The sequence below is a fragment of the Ursus maritimus genome, unplaced genomic scaffold (genome assembly GCF_017311325.1).
Source record: "Ursus maritimus isolate PB19 unplaced genomic scaffold, ASM1731132v1 scaffold_22, whole genome shotgun sequence".
NCBI classification, from domain to species: Eukaryota; Metazoa; Chordata; class Mammalia; order Carnivora; family Ursidae; genus Ursus; species Ursus maritimus.
The window spans coordinates 27938049-27963570 of record NW_024424675.1 but is presented as its reverse complement, the minus strand read 5'-3'; the positions used below and the strand labels follow the sequence as shown (position 1 = coordinate 27963570).

Below are 25522 nucleotides of genomic sequence, written 5' to 3'. Positions count from 1 at the left end.
TAGCCACGTGTGGTTACAGAGCTCTTGAAGTTTAGCCAATGTGACAGAGGAACTGTATTTTCAATTTTATTGTATCTTAATTAACTGAAGCCTAACTGCCGCAGGTGGCTAGCGGCTGCCCAGAAGGAAGCGTAGAGACTTCTATTATCCCCATTTTAGAGAAGAGTAAACTCAGCAGGCAGAACCTGAACCCAGGCAGTCTGACCCGGAGTCCACGCTTTTAATCACCTTGGTCTACCCCTCTTTCTAGACTCCTGTGATTGGGAATATGTCCCAAGGGAGGAAAGGTAAGGCTGAAATAAGGCTGGCCATGAGTTGTGATAGCTGAATCCAGATAATGGGCACAGAGGGGTCATTAAACCCTTCTCTTCCTCTGCAGTATGTCTGAATAAAAAATAAAAAATATTTAAAAAAAAGCAAACAGAAATGCAACAGATTTCATTATAAAGGTTCTCACTGCAATATTTAAGATTTTTTTTAATTATTTACTTGAGAGAGAGAGACAGAGAGTGACAGAGAGCACAGGTGGGGAGGAGAGGACGAAGCCGATGTGGCACTCCATCCCAGGACCCTGAGATCATGACCTAAGCCGAAGGCAGATGTTTAACCGACCAAGTCACCCAGGCACCCCACACCGCAATATTATTTAAAATACTTCAAATCTGGAAGCCATATAAATGCTTAACTATAAGGGAAGAATCAAATACTTTATGGTGGAGTCATATGATTGCATAGACATTATTAAATACAATGTCTTCAAGGAATGTTTAATGACACAGAAAAATGATTTTGATATAGTATTAAGAAAAACAGGTAAGATACAAATTAGTGCACACAGTCCAATCCCTATTATGCCAAAAAACAGATGCACACAGACACACAAAAAGAAGAAATATACCAACATTCCACCAGTGATTTTCTCTGAATGGGTAGAATTATGCATCATTTTAATTCTTTTCCTTCATATTTGAGTGGATTTTCCAAACTGCTACAATTACCTTCCTAATCAAGCAATAAAACAAAATGAAAACACAAAAACAAAAGTCTGGCAGCGAAGTCACACCTTTTTCAGCAGGCCAATGGCAATGTCTGTGTACAAGGTCCTCTCGTGGGCTTCATCAAGCATGATGGCACTAAGAAGCAAAGGGAAGACTTGGTGAGCATCGAACAAACCACCCACGTAATCCCGCCCAGATCATCAAAGGGACTTGTGTGTGTCCAGTCCCCATGCGATCACCTTGTAACAAAAGTTGAGCTAAGTAACTCCCTTGACAAGGAGGGAACTATTAAAGCTAATAAAAATGGTGACATCAACGTATCTTGGTGAAGAAAGCCGTATATTTATTGCTACCTTTTAAGAGTTTTATAACCCACAGTGGATTCTAACAGGACCCTAATACCTAATTTTTAAATTACGATATAACACATAATCCCCCAGAGCACATAAAAATCAGAACAAGGCCCCACCACCTGAAGACTGTTAAGCTTCAGAGAACAGCACAGAGACGCGTGATCACAGCTGTGTCGCGTGTGTACCTGGGACTCAAATGTAACGTCCTTCCCCAGAATACCACAGAGGCTGTGTAGGACAATGTCAATGCCAAGAGTAAGGGACAAAGACGCACAAAGAGGGAGACAGTGTAAGTAACCATCTGGACTCTGCATATCACGTGACACAAAACACTGGCCAGTTCTGTGCTGTGATCTGCAGTCACCATCAATCCTGGGACATAACAGAGGCAAGATAAGTAAGACAAGTCAACAGATTATTCAGATAATGACAGGGATTGTAATGTGCCCATTTTTTACTGTTAGTTAATTCTGAGAAAGCATCAGAGGTCCAGCCCAGGTAAAGAGAAAAGCTTTGGGGGGCGCCTGGGTGGCACAGCGGTTAAGCGTCTGCCTTCGGCTCAGGGTGTGATCCCGGCGTTGTGGGATCGAGCCCCACATCAGGCTCCTCCGCTATGAGCCTGCTTCTTCCTCTCCCACTTCCCCTGCTTGTGTTCCCTCTCTCGCTGGCTGTCTCTATCTCTGTCAAATAAAAAAATAAAATCTTTAAAAAAAAAAAAAAAAAAAGAGAAAAGCTTTGGGGCAGCTGAAGGCGGTCGCTAAGTCCCAGCTATGAATTACAACCGCTTCTCAATCTACTTGGGGGCTTTCAAAACTTCACGAAAGTTACCATAGGAAAAACATATTTACCTATATCTTGTTAATAATGGATCAACCATCATTTCCCTGACCAACATTCCATCAGTCAGGAACTAAAAAACAAAAACACAAAGTTTTAGAAATAATTCATTTACACCGTACATTAATGATCTTTTCAAAAAAGTGCAAGGGTAACCAAATGCATACAACCCCTTCCCCAGTGTGTGTACGAGACAATTCCCACAAAGGACCATGAGGAAATGCCCCAACGCTTTAGGAATCAAGCAACGGCACTGGTCACAAACAAGACTTCAATCATGGGGTCCGCAGCTGGGGCCTGCAAATCTTCCAGCAGAATGCCACCAGCATTTACTATCTGAACATTGGCTCGGCCCTGTTTCCTCTGGGCCTGCGCTACTGGCACTGCGGACGAACAGGCAGTGAAGACAAATCCTGTCTGCACAAAGGAAGGCCACGAGTCTGAGATCGTTGCTCTTAAAATGTCCCAAAGACAGCAGACCAGCAGCTCTTGAGGCTACTACCGTCAGCGTCGACTGCTATTCCCTTAGAGAGGCTGCACAGGGCTGTGGTTAAGAACAGAGGCCTGGTGTCAGTGCGCTGGGAGCCCAGATTCTCATTCTGCCTCTTACTTACTAGCTGTGTGAGCCTTGGCCAAGTTACCTATCCTCTCTGAGCCTGAGTTCTCATTTGTAAAATGGAAATAATAAAATTATCTACCTCAGAGGGTTATTGTGGGACTTAAGAGAGACAGTACAGGTAAAGTGTTCAGCACAGGACCTGGCACACAGTGTTCAAGAGTATCGGGAGGGGCCTGGGTGGCACAGTCAGTTAAGCAGCCGACTCTTGATTTCAGCTCAGGTCATGATCTCTGGGTCATGGGATCAAGCCCCGTGTCAGGTCCCATGCTGGGCATGGAGCCTGCTTAAGATTCTCTCTCTCCCTCTCCCTCTGTCACTCCCTCTCTCTCTAAAATAAATAAATCTTCAAAAAAAAAAAGAGTATCAGCTATTATTATTTAGGATTAATGAATGTTTATAAAATGCTTCAGAAACATGCAGTAACAACACGTTATTACTGCCGCCCAAAATAACTCAGTACTTGAACAAGGTTAACCATCTCCCCTGCACGCTGCAGCTTAGTGTTTTTACTTTTTGTTTCATTTTTAAGAACAGGATATGTTTCCATCCCATTTTTCTTGGGCCTGGTACCAGTTGCCACACATACACATAACAGTGAGGAGGACCTGCCACGAATGACAGGCACCAGTTAAGAGCAGAGAGCCCACAACGATGACCAAATGGAATACAAAAGCTTTTCATGAAAGATTCAAAAACAACCATTTGGTTACATAACCCACTAAAAATTACCTACTTTAAATACAGTTGATGGTACAGGAGAATATTCTCTTTACCCAGCAAAATGGATCTCAAAGGTAACAAAATACAAAAATTTATAAAATAAGATCCCTATTCTTATAAATCACTACCTTGTCTGGTTCATCTGATTATTTTCAACTTTCCTCTGTGGCAATTGAGAGGAAACTGAGATTCCCATTAAGCAATTTCCATCCCACTGTTTTGCGGTACTATCCGACCCACACGACTCCAGCCCTGGGCTGCAGAGCACGTGCTCTGCTGATGGAACACTGATACCTACGGATACTCACGAGGTCAGCAGCAGCAACTAGGTCAGAGGACACGCAAGTAAAATCCATCATCACGCAAACGTGAAAAAGTCCTAACTTGTGAAAATAATATTTGTGAATTCTAGACTTTATCAATTTATACTGCCTTGTCCCTGTTTTTCAGTCTCTTACAGGCAAGTTTCTGTATTCTGACAGCTATGTGGATTGGTGGAAAAACAATAAAATACATATAAGAAAGGGCAGCCTTGAGTCTTGGCTCTATCACCAACGGTCACATACGTCAAGCAAGTCATTCGACCTCCCGGGCCCTCAAGCTCTTCATCTGTAGAACCAAGGGCTCAACCTTCCTCTCGAGGTCCCTTCTGGGCCATGATTCAAGGACTCTCTGAGACAGCTCCACACCTCCCCACAGACTAAACTCCCTGAGGACAGGGTGATTTCATACACTTTCTGCCCTAGTATCAGGGTCCCAGTTAGCAGTGATGTTACATGTCTTTAATTCCCCCCCAAATAATTTTCTTCCTGGTTTGCAGCAGCAAAAGCAGTGTGAGCACTTCACCTTGATTCTCGTGGCCAGCGGGTCGGTGCAGTCGTCAAAGCGGATGCAGTAACCCACCTCGTGGCCCAGCACTGCACCCCTTTCCTCAGCTACTCTCCCTGCAACCTTTGGGAAGAAAGAGCATGCTGAAAATAGAGACATAGAAATTACTGCACAAGCACATACTACGGAAAAACTAGTATTTTTTAAAATAAGTATGTGAACACAGCAGAGAATGGGAAGAAAAGGGGCAGGTCATTAGAGAACAAGCGATTTATTCACTTTGTGTCTCATGCCTCCCACAACCGACTTGGGGCAACTTATAATTAATTTATAATGTATCCTATAACAATAAGCAACACAAATGGAATCACATAAAGATGTTACAGATCAGGACCACAGAAATGGCAGATAAAATGCAAAAGAGAAAAGCCAATGAGAAAATTTTAAAACACAGATATGCCTAAATTTTTCAGCTGAGCCACAAATCAGCTCAGCATTTCCTGGCAGTTGAAGCAAAAAGTGGAAGAAATGACAAGATTCACTGCAGTAAAGCTTTCTTAGCTGGGGAAACATTTTCACATCTTTGTGCCTCGAAATAAAGTACCTTCTACTGGACCATGAAGGCGGAAAGACCAAATTCAACACTGGGCCAAGGTCACCTTCTCTTTGGAGGCAGAACATTTCCTGAGCCAGATTACCTAAAACAATTTGCAACAGTGCCCCAGCTACCAAAAGCATTAAAAGGGGAAATAAAACAAGAATGCAGGTTAAAAAATGAAAGCAATGAAAAGAGGGAGAAAAGCGGATGAGAAGGTAAATGAAGAATCCAAGCTAACATAATAGTGTAAAAGCAGAAAACAAATACATAATAACATATTATGAAGACCACAAACTACAGATGTATTTTTCACTTACCAATATATGACAAATAAAAGGTGAGCACAGGAAAGACAAAACAAAAACCCAACAGCAAGATCTCCTTCTACCCCTAGAAGGCTCTTCAGAGGTTATCAAATTCTAATAGAAAATATTTAAAATGATAAATAAATCGAAGTGGAAGAGCAATAAGAAGAAACTAAAGAGTTGAACATTCATTATATAAACTGCCTAACTGTAAAGAACTAAAGGAAAACCATATGAGAGGCTTCCTGGGGACCTGGCACAGCGCCCCCCATGTGAGGCAGGCAGTTAGTGCCCCCCCTGTCTGCAGGTGAGGCCACCTCTCCGCGGACTCTGTGAGTCCTGAGCCTGGAACGTAGGCTGGCACAGGAGGTGTCCTGAGGCACGTTCCGCTACACCAGGCGTTCCCTGGCCATCGGTGTTTAAGAAACTGAAAAGCAGGTGAGGATTAGAGGGGCTCTGCCTAAGGACTTGGAATTCCAGATCTGGCAGGCCAAAGCAGAACCAATCATTCCGCAGCTGGTCCACAGCACGCAGTCTTTGAAAGCTCCTGAGGAGATCAGAAATCCATCCTACATTGTTGCCCTACCTCTGCCAGTTCTATGTCCTGCCAACCAGGATTTCACCGCGAAAATTTCCTTATTGTTTCAATTTCAACTCTACAGATCATTATACTACAAATCTCAGAAAATGGTACAGACAAAATGTGTACATAGAGCTATGAGGAGTTAATGGGAAAACAGGATTGTAACAATGAGTATAAATGGACCAACCCTGTCCATAAAAATATAATCATTTTATGGATCTAGAAGGTAAAAAGTCAAACATATTTATTCTTATTATTTCGCTGTTTGTATACATTTGCTATTAAACATATTTCATTTTAAACTCTTTTATTTTATTCTTTCATGTATGATCACACCACTGGACATTTGAAAGGTCATATTCTATCGGCTTTCTAACAGATTTTTACCTCTATTATTTAAGTTTTACTCCCGTAACTTCATCAATTGGACTGGGTAAATACTATCTATTTGACTCAGGCAAAGAAATACAGGGAAAGGGAGGCCCAGAGAAAAAGAAAATCCCCTCACTGAGCCCTTACCACCTGCAGGTTCTAGGCTCCAAGTTTTCATGAACTGTATCTCACTAAATATGCATGCAGCCCCCTCGTTTTTACAAAAAAAGAAACTGAAATAAGACAGGTTTAGAGCTTGTCCTGAGTCACAGGTCAAGGCAGGGCCTGGTCTGGAAGACAAACCCAGACCCTATGAGCCCAGTGAACATGCTCGTTAGTCTCTCACTGAGATCAAGCAATGGCTCATGCCATCTGTTCTTAGGCTCTGAGACTGTTTTCCGAGTTTAGTCTGCACACAAAGTACTGAGATGTACCATTTCAAACTTGACAGCTCTATTAATACTCCACCGTTAATTTATACACTCTTTGCTCTTTCAAGAGAAGGCATGGAGCTTCATGAAAATTATCCATAGCTACACATTTGGAGCTAAATGCAAAGTGATGAAGAGCAAAGATTCCCAACTACAAACAGGAAAAAGTGCTCTAATTTCTAAGTAACTGAGTCATCTTTCGGTGACATAAAAGGTTAAGTCTAAACACTGCAGTATAGTTTCCCAACTGGTATCTCTATATTTACTTAACACACACAAGACTCAGAAAACATCTATCAGGGCGCCTGGGTGGCACAGCGGTTAGGCGTCTGCCTTCGGCTCAGGGCGTGATCCCAGCGTTCTGGGATCGAGCCCCACATCAGGCTCTTCCGCTATGAGCCTGCTTCTTCCTCTCCCACCCGCCCTGCTTGTGTTCCCTCTCTCGCTGGCTGTCTCTATCTCTGTCAAATAAATAAATAAAATCTTTAAAAAAAAAAAAAAAGAAAACATCTATCAGTAATTTCTACCTTGAAGACAATTAGAAGGTGAACTCTGGGGAAAAGGATAACACAATAATGAAAACTTAGTACTGGGCAAAAGTAACGCAAGGCAACAGAATTAATTTCTTGTCCAGGTCAGGATGACCAAATAAAGGCACCCCTCATCTCCTCTGAGAGCTAATTTAAAACACCAAAAGAAGTAAAAATATTAGCAACCAAACCCTACATCTTCGATGAAAGAAGGAAACAGCCACAAGCCCAAACAATAAACTAGGAAGCACGGCTGCCCAATACTGTGAGGTCTGAGTCCAGAAGAGAGGCTCCGGCCTCCCCACAACCCCAGTGCACTGCTGGCTCTCTTAATATAAATGTCACCTCCCTACCAGGCAGGGCAGACAATGCTTACTTTAGGAAGACAAGAAGCAGCAGGGTGTTCAGGCACAGAAGACATAGGAAATGTTTCCAGAGACCCATTTTGAGAGCAAACAATCACGAGGGAGAAAGAACTGAAGGAGAGGCAGGCAGCAAGTATCAAGTCCTAAATCAGACAGCGCAGAGCATTTCGTCACGCGCCATTACAGACCTCTGCAATCACTAAGGAGTGCACCTCCAGACCCTCATCCTCAACCTGTCCCAGCAAAAGAGGAGAAGAGATTTGGTGGGCGGCCTTGCACGAGCCAGACCAGCACAACCTCACAACTCCGCAGCCATCAGTGGTTCAACTCAAAGATAAGTAATTATGATCAAAGTCCGAACGCCAGCCCACTGCATTAAAGCTGACCAAGAAGGAAAGAAAGACAGGAAAACAAGCAGTTTAAAAAGAAACTTTAAAAGTATTTTCCAAAGAAACAGCAGAATTCAGTTAAAGGAATCCAGTTTCAAAGAAACCATAAGCTTGAGCTAAAAACAGCTTAAGGCAGAAAGACAAAGTCAAAGGACAGTCAAGGAGACACAAGGTCTGAAATGGACAGGTCAGAAGCCAGTCTGCAGAGGTCCCCCAAAACTCATAGCTCGGATATGACAGACACGTGAGAGGCTTTTCTCAAATTTGAGAACAATCACCAAATTTATACAATGCTACAAACAACCAGTTATAAAGTTAAAGAAACTTTTCCACAGTGGCAATAATAAAAAGCAAATCTGAATCAACTATGTTAGGGAAACACTAAAATATTGCTCTACTCCCTCCATAAGAAAAGAACAGAAAATCATTCTCACGTGAAGAGGTGACCCATGAGAATGTAGCCAACAACTGCAGGAGAAAAAGATTTACAGAAATGTGTCAGGCAGGTGGTACATGGGTGACTCAGTAGGTTAAGCATCCAACTCTTGATTTAGGCTCAGGTCATGATTTCAGGGTCATAAGATCAAGCCCCACACTGGGCTCTGCACTGAAAACGGAGACTGTTTAAGATTCTCTCCACCACCACCCCCACCACCCCTCTCATGAATTCTCTCTTTAAAAAAAAAAAAGAAAAAAAAAAAAAAGCAATGTGTCAGGCACATTTGAAATTGTTACAGGTAGTATCCTGTTACAAAAGAGCAAAGGCACACTTACTCTTTCTACATGTCCCCATTTGTTATGTTACTCTTCTGGATTTTTTTAAATGTTGTCATATTATCAGCTTTTCGATCTGTAATGTATTGTAATATCTCCTCCCATTCTACATATTCACTTCTCTTTTAAAGAAAAAAAAAAAGTGACTCAAAGAAGTGATTATGAGACCCAGGTAGACATATAAAGGAACCAAAACAGGATACCTTTGACTAAAAACAATCATGAACATTGTGAACAGGCTTAGAGACACCTTACAAAAGAAACTGGAAAAGAGCAGATGATTCCAGAGATGGTGATAAATACTAAAAACAAAGGAGATTTAATACACACTCAGATGATGCCCTTAAAAAAAAGAAGAACATATATGAGAAGATATAACAGAAGAAAACCCAAGATTTAAACCTGAAGACTCAAAGTTCTTTCATATTTAAGAAAAAATGAGACTGAACAATCAGCATCAAGATACTTGGCACAAGAACAAGCTTATAAGCATCCAAGCAGGAAAAGGGAGCCAGGAAGGAAGTGGTGAGAGAGCCCGCTGGAACTCAGACTTCTGCACAGTGATCCTCCGTGTCAAAGGGCGGTGCACAACGTCTGCACAGTTCCCAGGGGAAGAGAGGGCAAAGCCAGCGTTTCATAACAAACACCACAACCAAACATTCTCAGGCTACGGCAAAATGAACCATTCAAGGTTAGCAAAACCATGGTAGAGAATTAGTGATGAACACTGCATCTATTTAAACTAGAATTGTTACAGAACATGCACTTATGCCCTTGAAATGAAAGTCATAGCACTGCATCTATAACAAACAGAGGGAGAAATGCAGAAAGAATAAGCACGCCTTTGTTCTTCTGTAACAGGAAACTACCTGTAACAGTTTCAAAAACAAGTCACATCATAAAGCTTTCTATCATCTTGTTTCCTAGTTTTCAAGCTTCCATACATTCTCATGTGGTGAACACATATTTCTCCAAAGTTCAGTAACTACTCCTGTTTCACTTCAGTTTCCCCTTTTGTGAAATTCAACAAAAGCAAATGTATAGCTGGCATCCCATTTCTGTAGAATTACTTCTATCCATCAATGCACCACGCAGCTTCATGTGAACATAACAGCAAAGCTTGGAATGATGTTCACAAATGCTCACAAGGTTTTCGCTGGGTGGTGACATTTTATTTATTTTTTCTTTGTTTTGACTTCCTCTGACTTTATCACTACTTAAGAATTTCTAATGTACAGGTGTCAATTTTACAAAAATAAGCAGGTCGTAGTTCTTTTTCGACTAAAGAATTAAACACTCTAGGAGCCACACCATATTCATTTGGGGATTTGAGGAAACAAGAAAAAAATAAGTCACTGAAACAGAAGACACAGATGGAGTTTTTGCAACATGGAAAAGAAACTCACCGTAACAGCAGCCACTCTTCGAGGCTGGGTCACTCCCACCACTCTTCCTTCCGCGGTCCAGCCGGCTTCTGCAAGGTACTGCAAATAAAACCACACCTAACTATGCATCTGACTCCACTTCTCCACAAACAATTTCTCCCAAGATAACCCTGTATTGTCTTAAAATCACTGAGAAAGTTAGTAACAGCTGGTTTTTATCCCAGCAGACGTTTTAGAGATTATTTTGCAAATGAGGGATCTGAGGCTTGGCAATGTTAAGTAACTTGCTTACATTCACACCAGGGCTGATCATCAAAAGAACCAAGGCCCAAGTTCAACATTCTGACTCCCCAGTCTTACACATTTCAGTACCAGAGCTGCCTGAAGGAATAAACAACTATCCATGGGCCACACGGAGCAGTGCTAAATCTATAGAACAGAAAATTTTAAAGTAAACACAGAGACATCTCAATGTAAGTATCAACCATACACAACATTTTTGTCAGATTAAATAAACATAACCAGATTTTGTACATGTGTATATATGCCATTACGTATCAGTACACATAAAATTCAATGGTATGTATTTATCTGACTTATTTATGTATTTATTTGCTATACATATTTATTTGTTATATATTTATTTGATCATATACATTTTTTTTTAAGATTTTATTTATTTATTTGACAGAGATAGAGACAGCCAGCGAAAGAGGGAACACAAGCAGGGGGAGTGGGAGAGGAAGAAGCAGGCTCGCAGCAGAGGAGCCTGATGTGGGGCTCAATCCCATAACACCGGGATCACGCCCTGAGCCGAAGGCAGACGCTTAACCGCTGTGCCACCCAGGCACCCCTGATCATATACATTTTTAAAATTCAACATGGATAACAGCTGTTATCAGAGTTACATGTTTATAATGTCCAAACTGTTTCACAATGTATATTTTACAGTAGGAAAAAAATTAAAAATGCTACTACATTCATCTGCTCATTTGTTCAAAAGAAACAACAGAAGAAACTAAAGAGAATGGCTGTTTATGGAGGACTGGGAGGAAAGGAGGAGAAATGAAAACAGAGCAGCAGGGGATGAAGAGGGAATGACAATGCTCCAAGTAGATGTTTCTGGGGAGCTCCGACTCTTAGAGCCAGTCATGCTTCACATTGCTCTTCAAGTGCCCAAAACATAAACAAAACCAACCAAGATGTATGCGAAGGGAAACTAGGAGGAAATACAAACACTAACAAATGGCCCTTTCTGTAGTACAAATGAGTTATGGGACCAAAGGCAGTGGAGAGGACATAACCTAAGTAACTGGAAAACAACGTCTGGACTGGATGCTGGAAAGCCAAAGACAGAGAACCATGATCTAGTTAGTAAATGTTGGCAAATAACCAAATGGGGGTATAGGTTAGTAATTCTAAAACTATTTTATGTTAATATTAGAATTCAACAAATAAGTTAACATATTGTAAAAACGAGGACTGAGTTACTCACTGTAGGAGAAATTTACAAACAAGGAAAGGCTATAATGAGCCCTATGGTGTTGGATTACAATCAGAAGCATCAGCATAAATTCGTGGTTTTTAATACATATACAGATTGATACAGATATACAGATGTGTTTATGTGTGGGGATTAGTAGTCATATATGTATTTCCTAAATCTGCCCACCAAGACTTATAGCAATGACACCTCAGTAGCAATGAGCACCCTAGCACCCAATTCTTGATTTCTAAACACCATTCTCCAGTAAAGGAACCAGGCCTCCTTGGAGAAGTGTTTGATCCCAGTGCAGGGAAAATATAAGATAAGCCTGAAATGCCCTGTAGTACTAGAAAGTAAGGAAAGATTCAAAAAAAGGATGGAGGGTTTAGGAAAGAACATAGGGCCTAACTAAAGGAGCTCCTAATGATCAAGGTAACAAACTAAAGAAGACAGTACTGGAACTTAAGCCACGGAACAAAAGATAAATCCATGAATCCACACTGATGTACATAAATAACTGAATAAGTAAGTAAATGAGGGAGAAAGAACAGTTCTTCCTTAGAGAAGATGCCATTTAATGAAGGAAAAAGGGAAATAGAAAAGCATCAAGCAAACCCCGGAGTAAGTGCTGCAGACAAGATCCGCTGAGGGATGCTAAAATTAGGAGGCAAAAGCTTGACAGGAAGGAGAGTATCTACAGTCTGAAAACATCTCCCTGCAAGATATTTACCAACTACCAACAAAGGGCAAGACAGTAACTTTAGAGGCAAAAACCTGGCACCTGAACCAAGGTTAACCTTGACGTGTCAGACATGAGCACCTCAAACCCCGTCGACAACGATGCACTGAGGAGGACACACCATTTCTGTGGTATTCTTTCCCAAAATGCACCAGCTCATTCTAACCATGAGAAAACATCACACAAATTCAAACTGAGAGGTGTTCTAGCATATAAATGCCCAGCACTCTTCCAAAATGTCAAGGTCCTGAAGGATGAGGAGGAGAGACTGAGGAAATTCTCCCAGCCTAGAGAAGCATGGGGAGACGTAACAACTCACTGCAACATGAGGTCCTGGATGTCGGAACTAGAAAAGGACACGGGTGAGAACACTGAAGAGATGCGTAAGACCTGTGGCCCAGCTGCCGCGCTGTACCAGTGGTGATGCCTGCTTTTGATTACTGCACCAAAGGAAGTGGTGGGAGAGGTTTAAGGGAATTCTGTGTTATTTTTGCAACTGTTCTGTTAGTCCAAAATTAGCTAGAAATAATAGTTTAAAAAAATGACTGTAAGGAACAACATGTTTTAGATAATGTAGGTTTTTGCTATAAAAACTGTAAAGTTTTTCTCTCTTGTATTAAATACACACACAAAACACTACCAACCACACCAATCAACACAAAAGCAAAAACAGAACCACAAGAAATAACAGCTGAGATTCACAGACTACGTTATTAGGTGCCAGGAACCGTGTTGAGCAAGGTTGCATGCATTAGCCCATTTAATCCTCACAACAAATCTATGAGGAAGGTAAGAGCATCATCAACAATTTAGAGATAAGCAAACAAAGAGATCACATAACTTGTCCAAGGACCTGGGTAAAAATCTAAGAGCTGGGATTTAAGCTTGGCAAACCACAGCCCTGCCACATAACCACACAATTGTACCATCCAAAATAAAACACACATACTTGTAGTCAATCTCTTAGCAACAGTGGTAAGCAACAGAAAAATAATTTCCATAATAATCAACAACCTGCCCATGAAGCCAGTCTCCTCGATACACCTGTGATTCAGACTCCTGCATGCTTTCGACTGCTGACAGATGGAAATTTAAAGATGCTGCAAAAGCAGGAATAGTGGCGCTATCAAAAGGCAGTGGACGTCACGCTGAATTCCATCGTCAGTCTCTTTAAGGGTCACCAAATCTGGTGTTCTCATTACGGAGTGGGGTAAGGAAGCACTCCATCAAAAACAGCACTAATAAAAATGGTAGCAAAGAGCTTGTTTTCATAGTCCATTGTTTTGACAGAGCTCTGGGAAAAAAAATATCATCTGGGTTCCACAAATAGTTTGTGAAATTTCAAAACTGGTGTTTGGTGCTTCAGCATGCAGTACTTTTCCAAGGAAAGACATTATATAAATCCAGCGTTGAGATGGTGCGTTGAGAAAAACCTGCTCCACGTTCTTGCCGTGACCTTCAGCTCCTCAGCCTGTCCAATATTCCTACGCCGTAACTCAAATTAGCATCACAAGAAGTTGTGCTGGTCTCAGAGAAGAAAAGCTGCGTGGTGAGGAAAAAGGGACGATCCTTCCACAAGAGGGGTGGTCGGTATTCAGACCAATAATACAACCAACTATCACAACGACCCAGTCTAGTTTATCAGCAAAGCTTAGGAGATTCACGCTTCACCGTTATTCTCTTGTGCTTTTTGAATTTTGTACCATGTGAATGTATTCAAAAAACACAGTGCTTATAAGGAAACAGTTTCTTAAAAGCAATTAAATTCAAATGTATATGCTCTCTGATCCAGCAACTCCATAACTACTGTATTTATTCTGTAAGTATACCCATACATGTGCAAAATTCTATGCAAATTGACTCACTGCATCTCTGTGATAATACAAAACTGGAAAGAACCCAAATGCTTATCAACTGGGAATTGGTAAAATAAATTATGTGCAATCTATGCAACTGAAAAATGATACATTAAGTGGGGGGAAAAAACAGTACATTAAAGCATGCACAGATGCTACCTATTTGTGTTTTAAAGAGGAGATACACACACACACACACACACACACACACACACTTCTTATAAATGAAGTTAAGACAATCTCTGAGGAACTAACGACATCAGTTATATCTGCATAAAGGAAATGAGCATCAGAAGACAGGGCAGAAGACAGATCTTTCTCTTTTTATGTCCTTTCGCATCTCTTGAATTTTAAACCATGTGAATCTATTAAATATTCCTTCAAAATTAAAAAAAAATTACCTTTGTTCGCTGCCACATTGCCCAGGCTGGATTCTCAGACCCTGCTCTTTCATCTCCAGGCCATTCTTTCCCTGGACGCCCCCCTCAGCGGGCGCTCTCTGTTCCCTGGCAGCTAAGCCTTGCTGGGGAAAACGACCAGATCGTTTTGCTGTACCGTATCACAGATCCAAATATCTGCCACCCACCCCAGTGGGAGGATTCCACACACTGCCACCCCACTGCTACCAGGCCTGGCCATGAAACCTGCCTTGTCCAAAAAAACGTGAACAGAAGTCCCACTTCCAGTCACAAGTTCTAAAACTTGAGCCATCTCCTAATCCTGCCATTCACCCAAAGCCCCACATAAGAGCTGGGCCTCATCCTCGGTCCCAGTGACGTGGAGGAGCCATCTTGGGTCATCAACCCAAGAAGACCACATAATAGGAGGTAGAAATAAACCTTTGTGTTCTTAAGCCACTGAGATTTTCAAGTTCTTTGTTAACATAACAGTTATATTGAGCTGACTAAATAACCAAACAGACTTACTCCTAAACAAACTGAGACCATCTCAACTCATGTGGCCCATCTTTCACCCTGTTCTGTGTCCCCTCCTCTACATCGCTGCTCTCTAATGTCTTCAACTGTAAAAGTACCTGCTGTGCAGGGTCACGAGGACTAAACAGATTAATATATGCAAAGTGACCACTTTACAAAGCACTTACTTATCACTTGCTTGATAATGATGATGACGATGGTAATGATTATTACTGCCCTTTGATAATCTCTCAGTAATTCAACATGGCCGCTGTTCTGTGTCTGTAAGAATCAAGTAATTTGCTAGGGTCTTGATACCACCTGCACATATGTTTCCCTCCAGGCCACTACATGCTCTGCTGTCCTTTCTCTACCGCTGTCCGTTCCCTTCTCCTTACCTTTCCCTAACCGCACATTAATCACCGGGGATCTTTTAAGAAATACCTGTGCCTGGGCCACAGCCCAAATCCATTATTGGGTTGGGCAAAAGAAGCTATATTAACTCTTCCTACAAGTTCAAAAATAGAAATAATCTACGGTGTTAGAAGCCAGAATGAGAGACACCCTTGTGTGTTGCACAGGAAGCAGGAAGAGAGGGCAGGAGACCAGAAGGGGACACAAGGGGACTTCTGGGGCTCTGGTAATGTTTGTTACGTTTCTTGATCTGGGTGCTGGCAACACATATGTATTCACTTGTGAAAGTTTATCAAGCTGTACAAATATAAGTACTTTGTGACATACATTTTATAATTCAATAAAAATCTACATTAAAAAGGAAAGAAAAACCTGCAATGACTCTCATCCCTGACCACTTACATATCATTCTACACCCTCCAAGTCAAGGCTCATAAGACACACTCTGACCTCATCCTGTCTTTCCCAGCAATTGCTGAGTCCCAGACACTTCTCACACCCCAGTATCTCTGACCACAACATTCCCTGGATGAGAACATCTTCCTGCCCAGCTCCCACTGGTCGTTCAAAGTCTACTTCAAATGTTATTTTTTTGTACAAGGCCTTTCCCGATCCTTCTGTCCACTGCTGTCCACACCAAACAGGGGTTTGCCTTGTAACGGGGGCTCCTTCCACAGTACCATGTGATTCTTTGGTAGTCCATTTTTATTTACAACTAGAGCAGTATTCATTCATTTCACCCTCCTCTTCAATTGTAAGTACTTGAGGACAAAAGCCAGGCATTATACCTCTTTGAAGGAGTCCCTACTGTTCCTTTCAGAGTAGGGCTATTCAATCATTATTTTGGAATTATAATAAATCAAAGACGACTGTTACTTCAACGCTAATCAATCACAAGAGCCAAAAGTTGAATAAAAAATATCTAGTTGGGTTGAATATTTTCTGACAGAACATCTTTAAAAAGCAAGTTATAGTAAAGAGAGTTCTCAAGTTACAAAACCCTTCCAGCCAAGTGTAAGTGCAAAGACACATTTAAGTATATACTCACTTGCGGGATCTGCGTGCTTTTCCCACATCCCGTCTCTCCAACAATCACCACTGTCTGATAGTTTTCTACCAAGTATAATATATGATTCCTAAGCTGAAAAAGAGAACCGTACATTGTAAAGAGGCATACGTTTTCTCAAAAGACCTAAACAAAGATATTTAAACATTATGAAATGAGCTGTTTGCCAAAGGAAAGTAAATTTTATTTTATTTTATTTTATTTTTTTACAGATTTTATTTATTTGAGAGAGAGAGAGACAGCCAGTGAGAGAGGGAACACAAGCGGGGGGAGTGTGAGAGGAAGAAGCAGGCTCCCCGTGGAGGAGCCTGATGTGGGGCTCGATCCCAGAATGCTGGGATCACGCCCTGAGCCGAAGGCAGACGCTTAACGACTGAGCCACCCAGGCGCCCCAGGAAAGTAAATTTTAAAAAGAACTATCAAAATATATTTCCATCTCACAGACAGTGTTGGTGTCCGTATAAACTGAAACAAGTGCAATTGAGACCAATAATTTACCAAAATATACAATTCACATACCTTTAATTCAAGATTTTTACTTATAAGAAGTTATACTACAGACATACTAAGAATACATATGAACAAGCATAGTCACTGAAGTGTTGTTTATAATAGCCAAAAATTCAGTCTAAATGTTCATCAACAGGGTTAAATCAATTACGAAACACTCCACCAATGGAATATACACAGGTGTTAAAAAGAACAAATGTCTACAGGAAACAAACTGAGGGTTGCTTGGGGAGGGGGCAGAGGGATGGGGTGACTGGGTGATGGACATTAAGAAGAGCACGTGATGTAATGAGCACTGGGTATTATATAAGACTGATGAATCACTGAACTCCACCTCTGAAACTAATAATAAACTACATTAATTAATTGAATTTTTAAAAAAAGAACAAAGGTCTATTTGTACTGATATGGTATGGTCAGCAAGATATGCTAAGAGAGGAACTCAAGGTGCAAAACATTGTAAAAAATATACTACCATTTGTGTTTTTAAAGAAAGGATACATATATGCTTTGTACAAGCTATCTTTGCAGACAATAAAACAAAACAAAAAACTGGTCATTGTACCGTTTCCATGAGCAGAACAGGGTAGCTGGGGAGCAAGAGTGTGAAGGAGACCTTTACATTTCTTACAAATTATGTATTATCTAATTACAAATTCTTACATTTTTTAACGGGGGGAAAAAAAGACAAAAAGAATATGCTTTCACCTCTACCTCTAAATCCAAGTTCGTAATAAAGCACCCATAGGTTACACCTATATTTCAACTGAGCCTTCCTTTACCCATTCGGTGTGAGCAGAAAACTCGAGAGATCATTCCAACATCCTATCTACTTCGCTTCAGACTGTATTTTTGTACCCACATTTGCTGAGAGATGCACCTAGTGGTCTGGAAAGTCATGAAGGTATTCCATAAATACCTGACCTGGAATGAAGTAAACCCTGCCGAGTACCCCCACTGACTACTGCTCGGCCCGTGTGAATGGGCACCAACAACGTGGTGAGGACTGGGAGAGCGAACATGCTGCCGAACTGCCGCACTAAGGTATTGGCTGCTCTGGGTTTTTGAATTTGGTGTTATTTGGGAGCTAAGTATACAGTTCTCACATCTTAGTGTGAAACCCTCTTAGGCTATTTGTCAGAAATGAAGATTCCTAGCCCTATTCCCAGGGTTTCTGATTCAGTAGGCGTCTGATAGGGCCCAGGAATCTGCATTTCTCAAGCCCCTCCCCCGCCCCCCCACGCAGATCCTGCTGCCGGTGGTCAGCACTAGTGTCTAGACACTTTTCTGTCAGTTGCCTGGACTTGGTGCTTTCTTTCGTTTTGGGGAGGGAAAGGTGAAAGGTTTGGGATCTTTGCAGGTATTCTGTGAATGGTAGATCCAACCAATGGGTGGGTGAATGGATAGATGGATGGATGGTAGACAGTCAAGGAAAACTTGAAAGATAATCTTAATAGACAGAAACAGACAAGGCATTCCAGGAAAGGGAAATAACATAAGCAAAAGAAAGAAGATGGAAACAAGCAAACAATACAAACTCTATCCAAGGGCATCATCAAGAGCCCACAAAAGGCTCCAGTTATGGTTTGGAAATGAGTTATGAGACAGGTAGTCCGGGCTTCCCTGCGGAAAGCCGTGCATTCAGAGCGAGGGTCTGGACCTTCCCTGGGGGGCTGGCTGGGCTGTCAGTGCTACACCAGACGAGACTGAACAGGAGAAAACTGAAGGCAGTAACTCACACCTCACATACCAGATACGAAGGGCTGCACATGGAGAAGGTCCAACCTGTGACATTCGAGAGAGACATGACAAGGTTTCCAGTCCGGAGACCACGAAAATGACAGTAGTGCCCATGGGCGCAAGCAGGGAAATGGAGAAGGGCTGGTGTGGAGGAGGGGACTGAGCTTCAGGGAGGCAGCATGTAAGGGAATGAGAGACCATCCTGCATAGCAGTGTCCAGACCACAGCAAGACCGTCAGCCTACGGGAGGCAGTCGAGGAGAAAGCTGCCTTGTAATGGCAGCAGGGAAAAGGGAGTGACTTGAAATGTATTGCCCCTCTAGTCTCAATTTCGGTTTTTAAAGCTACTTTTGGTTTTAAATAGGGGAGGGGTTGGTGAATGGGTCACTTTCACCCTTTTCGTCTTCCAGATTTATCTTTAACATCTCATAAGAGCCAATATGCTTAAATTCTGTTTTGGTTTTTACCAATAACCCATAGCATTTTAACTTCCATCAATATGTTAAACCTTGATTACTTTTTCATTTGTTTCATTTATCGTATCTTGTACGTTCAGTTGGAGGATGAAGAACAGTCAAGAAAAGGCCAAAATTAAGTACTTGGTGAACAGTAATTATCTTTGTACTTGAACACTTACGATGTATCAGGTACCTTGCTAAATGCTCTACGTGGATTATCTCATCTGGGCCTCGTAACGATACTGTGAGGCAGGTGCTATTGGCCCCATATTACAGATAACAATGCAGAGGCTCAGACGGTGAAGCAAGGCCACACAGCACGAAAACAACGAGGCTTGGGTCTGAGCTCTAAAGTCTAGCTCCAGAATCCTGATACTTCCCCAGCACTCACACTGGGTCCCTCAACAGTGAGGCAGCAACAGTGAACCTATAATCTTATCTCCTGAGAGGCAAACCAGCTTACACTCACACTTACTGGATGAGGTTAATCACGAGAGGGAGAAACCCCGAAATGCCAGTGAGTGACTAAAATGTTATGGGTCACATAAAACTCGAATCAAGGTGACTTGCCTAAATTAAGAAAGATTCATTTTGAATCCATGTGGAGAAAGCACATATTAATAGAAGAGGAATTATTAGCACAGTCTAGACAAAGTGACTCCATTAGTGTGAGAACTTGGCAGCTTTCCCCCAGCACCGTCCAGGAGAAAAAGAGAGAGCCACGGGTGCTGGTGGCCACACCTACTCGGGTCATTCCAGGGGCATCACGTGAGGCTGGGAAAGCGCAACACCCTTCATCAGGGGCTGTATGAAAGAAACATTCTTCAGCTCTATCTAAATGGCCTTTGGCCTAGAGCTCACTTCCTGATTACCATCTGGCTTCCCATGTGGTCTTGGCAATACAGAGAAAGTGAGCCCATGGACCATGTCTGCACCGGAGAACTACGGTGACAAACAAACGTATTCTGAATTCTAGTTTATGCGTTGGTCTCTTGTGAGATGAACATACGTCCATTTCGTGAGACCAATGAAAGCAAGTGCTGGATGAGAACACAGTACAGGATAACCACCCAAACCCCGTCACTGCGTCAGTGGGAGTTAACGTCTTCCACAGAATCCTCCTCAGATCTCCAATTAGTCTCGTTTAAAGAAATTCGCCTTTAAAAAGAAAGCTAACATTGGCCATACGCTAGTAATCTGTTGAAGCTGGAGGCACAGTTCATTGTGCTGTTTTCTCTACTCTCCTGTATGTCTGAGTTTGTCCGTAATTGAAAGCCAAGAGGGGGGAAAAGAATGTCATTCCACCTCTTCCAGTTTTTCAATTTGTAACAACATCTACCTAAGAAAATGTTAAGGACTTTCAAGATTCATGTGGTTAAGTAACACACACATATTCTGAAGTTCATCCCCTCGGATAAGGGCGGATCCGAGCTCACTGTGTCCTACGGAATCGCTAAGAGGAAGAGGCCGTGACTGACGTCGGTACCAAGTCTGCGGCCACCGCACACTGCTTCAGGTCGCCCGACCACGCATGCTTGTTCGGCGTACCTTGAACACTGGCAGCTTCTGCCTCTGCTGCTCTATAGAAAGCGCAGCGTAGGGATTGTAGACCACGGTGGCGGCTGAGTTTTCAGCTAGACTCTGTCTCTCTTCAGAGATGCTCACACCTGGTCCCTCTGTACCTGTAACAGAAATGCTTTTCTCAGCTTCTCTGATGCAACCAATGGACAAAGAAATATGCAGACGTTACAAATTCGAAGGCAAGGATACAACACAAGCCATGCATTGTACCTCAAACTACTAGGAGATACTAACCTTTAACTTCAGGAAAGCATCGAGGAAAGGACCTAGGAGAACACAAAAATCTTCCCTAAAAGCTTCACCGCGGCATCAAGAGCAGAGAGCAGCATCCCACCGGGCTCCCAACTGGCCACACGTAACTGCACTCCAGAGGACAAAGTTTTCAGGTCTGGCCCCGACCTGTTATATTAATTACCACTCATACAAGCGACAGAAACCCAGTGGGAACTGGCTGAGGCACAGGAGTGCTGCTGCTGCAGGACGGCAGCAAGGCCCGGGGACACAGATGCTGCCTTGGCTGGCTCCTTTTCGCATCCCAGCGCCTCTCAACCAGCTCCTCTTGGTCCCTAAGTCTGGCTCCTCAGTAGGAGCTGGAATCAAGGCTGTTCAGGCTCACAACTCCCCACCATCCAGGCACTCACCCGACAAGGACTGAAGGGTGAGATAAACCACAGGGAACACTCCAGATGCTACGCCCTACCCTCGTGGGGCTTACTTGTTCCTTTTACCCCTCCTCCATGCAGGCAGTGGTAATACGTGCTAAGGAGAAAGTAAAAGACTCAGCAAGGGGGTTTGGGAGACCCCTGTGTGTGTGGTCTGGAGGGGGGGAAGGCTCCTCTTCCCCCAGCTTAGGTCCAAAAACCAGCCTGATCCAACCAACCATGGCCAGTGGAGCGGGATGCAGGAGAAGGCAGCCCCCATTTGGAATCACAGAACTGGAGTGCTTGGGTGTGAAGTACCGTTCCAAGAAACCACTGTGCTGAGCCGAATAAACAACAGCTTTCCATAACAGCTGCTTGGTAAGAACAATGACAAACTGGTGCTCCGCATGGTGAAGAATAGGGAGGCCGTAACCCATCATGCAAAACTCTTCAAGGTACCACGGATTTTAGCCTTTGAAAGAAAATGCCTTAAGAGGAACATGGGTTCAATTTTTATGATCAGCTTTCAGAACTTTTCATGCCAATTTGTTTATGTAGCCCCTGGACAGAACTAAGAGTAATAAGTGACACATGGTTTGGAATTCAAGGCGACACAAGGAAGCTATTTTCAAAAGCTAGAGCTGTTGAGCACTGGGGTGTAATGCTTTTGTGAATCATAAAATAAAATAAAAAAACCCTCCCTGGAAGTTCAAACACGGGCCACACAGCCTTCTGCTGGGGGCACTACAGGGGTAATTATCATCTCTCAGGACTTCTGAACTCAGAGTCTGATGCCATGTAAAAGCAAAGGGGCTTTATGACAAGCACCTTTAGCCCAGTGATTGTGATTTATTCTGACATTTTTTGGAGGTCCCAAATCCCTTTGACAATCTAATAAAGGCTATGGACTCCCTCTCCTGAAAAACACACCAGAATGTAATGTATCTGGATACAAAATGCTAGTGGTCCCTAGACCCCCTAGAGCTAAGTTTAGAGTCATTGTCACAGATCTCAAATTCCTTTTCATTTCTAGGAACACAGTTGTGTTCCAGAAGTCCAAGATTGCCAAAAAGCGGGTGAGTGGGACACTGATATATTGTTTTTGCCAAAATGCTGACCTTCCTTTCAACAAGATAAAAGACAGAGCAGGACCTGGAACAGAGCCTGAGCTCAAAGAGGCAGGTTTCCTTTCTTCCCTTATTATCGCCACATCTAAATAACTTCTTATAAGCCTTCCCCAAGAAAATGACTGCAAAGAATACCTCATCCTCATCCGCTCTCTTTTTGTTGCAAATTCACTCCTTTTCAAAACACGTTTTAAACCTTTCCAGCCTGTCTTAAAGCAATGTTAGCATTGTTCCTGCAAGGTCTCTTCCTCCCACACCAGGGTTTAATCCACCCCAGTGTCTTCTTCACTTCCCCACCCCTCCCTGTCTCTAGCCTACAGCCAAGTCCACTCAGTACACTCTGTCACGTGATGTTTTATAAGAGCCACTGTCAATCAATAAGGAGTACATCTCCTCCTTACAAAGGACTTCATTCAGCCAAATCAGGACTGCCTCCCCTCTATATACATCCCACGGTCCATTCTGACTGCCTGTGGTTGCCTTTCTCTTGAGAACATTCTCTATACTTAAGGGAGAAACAAGTTTGTAATCCTGCAAACCAGAAATGCCTTCATTTCTCCACATACAAAACAAGGCTGACAACAGCACCCCCCAACCACCCCCACCCAGCATTCCCTCTACTTTCAATTTTTTCAATTCAATTTTTCGATTTGAGTGATGCCCCATTAGTGGGTTATGAAATGAATGTAGCGGGGTCATGACCAGCACTTTTTTTTTTAACTAATGAACTAGAAACAGAATAGCGTTATCTCCTGCTTTACCCCAAAATATACCCTATCACTTAACACCATCTCACTACTCAATTATTTTGGTTTTCTGGACATTCCTGAGGCACACTTTGCCTTGGTCATGCTGCACCCTTTGCCCAGAGCTCCATATTCCTACCTCTCCAAGGAACAAAACCTTATCTGTGCTTCACAGTTCACCGCGAAAATATCACTATCTGTATGAAGTACTTCTTATCCACATATTCATCTTTCCCTCTCTTCTATGCCTCTGTGTAATTATAATAGTTAATATGTATCCAGTACTAAGAGCTTTACATGTATTCTCATTTAAACCTCAAAACAATCCTTTGAGTAGGTGTTGTTATGCCCAATTTACAGACGAGGTCACTGAGACTCTGAGCACTTAAGTGACTTTGCCAAGTTAGTAAATGGCAGATTAGTAAATGGCAGTCAAGGATAGCTTTACAGTCTGACTCGTAGAACCTATCTCCCTTACCACCACTTCTTCCTGCCTCACGTTAATATCTCTTCTGAAGGATATCTAACTTCACATTATAACTGAGAGAGAGAGGAAAAAAACAATAAATCTTGAGAGCAGAGCAGCGGCCTGGTCATCTGTATTTCCCTCCTGATCACAAGGTTGGGTGTTCAATAAGTACACCTTCAACAAAGGAACTAAATAAAGGAACAGAACTCTTCGAGTAACCCCGTGTTCTTTAACCAAAGTAGTATCCTGTTCTGATTAGCAACAATTCATTTGCGCCTTTATTGTATTTAACACTTTGACCTGTTATTAAAGGTTTGAATAAATAAAATAGAGAATATCTCATTACCTAATTCAATCTTAGTTCTGGCTGCAAATAAAATTCAGGATAGATAACTGGTTAATGATTTGAAATACTGAATAAAACTGTCATTAAGGAACAATCCACAGATTTTTAAAAAGCATTAACACATCCCTTGCTTGGGCTTGTCTCCCACATCACAGTATGTGCATGGTTAGTATCTCAGGACACCACTCTAAAATACCCTTTAAAAGCTTTCCCTGTATTACTTTCTCCATCTTATTTCATTTTTGCTGCAATATACTTTGCACACCCAGACCTGCAGAGGCGCAGGTGGTGGAAAAATGCAAGCTGGTTAACTGTTAAGAAACTTTTGTTTTTCACAAGAAACTGATGAAAGGGGAGGAAGCAAGGCATCTAGCAGGATCTGACAAGTACACATTCAATAAAAGCCTGATTAACAAGGAAACTAAAACACATCAGGCAAAGCATTTTGTGACTAACATTCGTGTTTTCCTGAGAGAGAAAGCGGGTGACAGCCAATACGAAGGAGGGTGGTCACTTTCTGGTAGACACTCAAGATGGGCAAGAATTACCCTAAAACAAAATAAGGCACTTTCCCTTTTTTATGAGTACTTAGTCTGGGTCAGACAAGGCGCCGTGCTCGTTATTCAAGCCTACAGGATAGTTATTATTCTACCGTTTCACAGGTGAGAAGGCTACGGCTCAGAAAAATTAAGTGACTTGCCCAAAGGAACTCTGCTACTATAGGGCACAGGCGAAAAGTCGAACCCAGACAATCCGACTCCACAGCTTGAGCTCTTAAGCCCTGAGCAGCACCGCCCGTCCGGCCCCAGCGTAGCCCCAGGGCGGTAACAAGACACGCGTGGGCGCTTCAGCGTTTCCCCACCGCTAGGCAAGGCAGGCTTCACGAGTGAGGAAAACGAGGCCCGGGGAAGCTGAGACTCGAACAAGGTCACACAGAGAGTTTCTGCTCAGGCAGGGGGCGGACACCAGAATCTGTGGGACCACCGTGGGCGCCTGAGCCGCAGAGCCCACCAGCTCCAAGGCTGCGGTGGCCAGGCCGCCGAGGTCAGGCCTGCGAGCAGGTCCACAGGCCCCAGGGCGCCGGCTGCGGGGCCAAGACCAAAGTCAGGCCGCCGCATCTGCCCAGCGTTTCTCCAAGGGCCTTACCGGGTCGCCAGAACTTCACCGGTCCCACGGGCGCAGCCATGCTGGGGTGAAAGGTCACGAGGGAGACTCCACCCCTCCGTTGAGCGCGGAGGGGCCGGGAGGCGTGGCCCGCGAGGAGGCTCTGCCCAGGCGGTTCCGGCGGAGTTCCGGCGGAGTTACGGCCACGCCCCCGTGGCCGCCACCGCGCCCCCCCCCCC

At 42.9% G+C, this 25522-nt stretch overlaps 1 protein-coding gene across 1 annotated transcript in view; it reads right to left on the bottom strand.

Annotated features, from left to right (window-relative positions):
• DHX35 (DEAH-box helicase 35) overlaps nt 1-25429 on the bottom strand; it is a 63669-nt gene extending 38240 nt beyond the window's left edge. Inside the window, exons 1-7 of the mRNA XM_040638309.1 lie at nt 25326-25429; nt 20818-20951; nt 16545-16637; nt 10109-10186; nt 4374-4478; nt 2200-2261; nt 1064-1133 (exon numbers count right to left, since the gene is read on the bottom strand). Of these exons, the coding sequence (XP_040494243.1) occupies nt 1064-1133; nt 2200-2261; nt 4374-4478; nt 10109-10186; nt 16545-16637; nt 20818-20951; nt 25326-25365 (582 nt within the window). The 5' untranslated portion in view covers nt 25366-25429. The remainder of the gene's footprint in view (nt 1-1063; nt 1134-2199; nt 2262-4373; nt 4479-10108; nt 10187-16544; nt 16638-20817; nt 20952-25325) is intronic.
• Between the last annotated feature and the right edge of the window lie 93 nt (nt 25430-25522).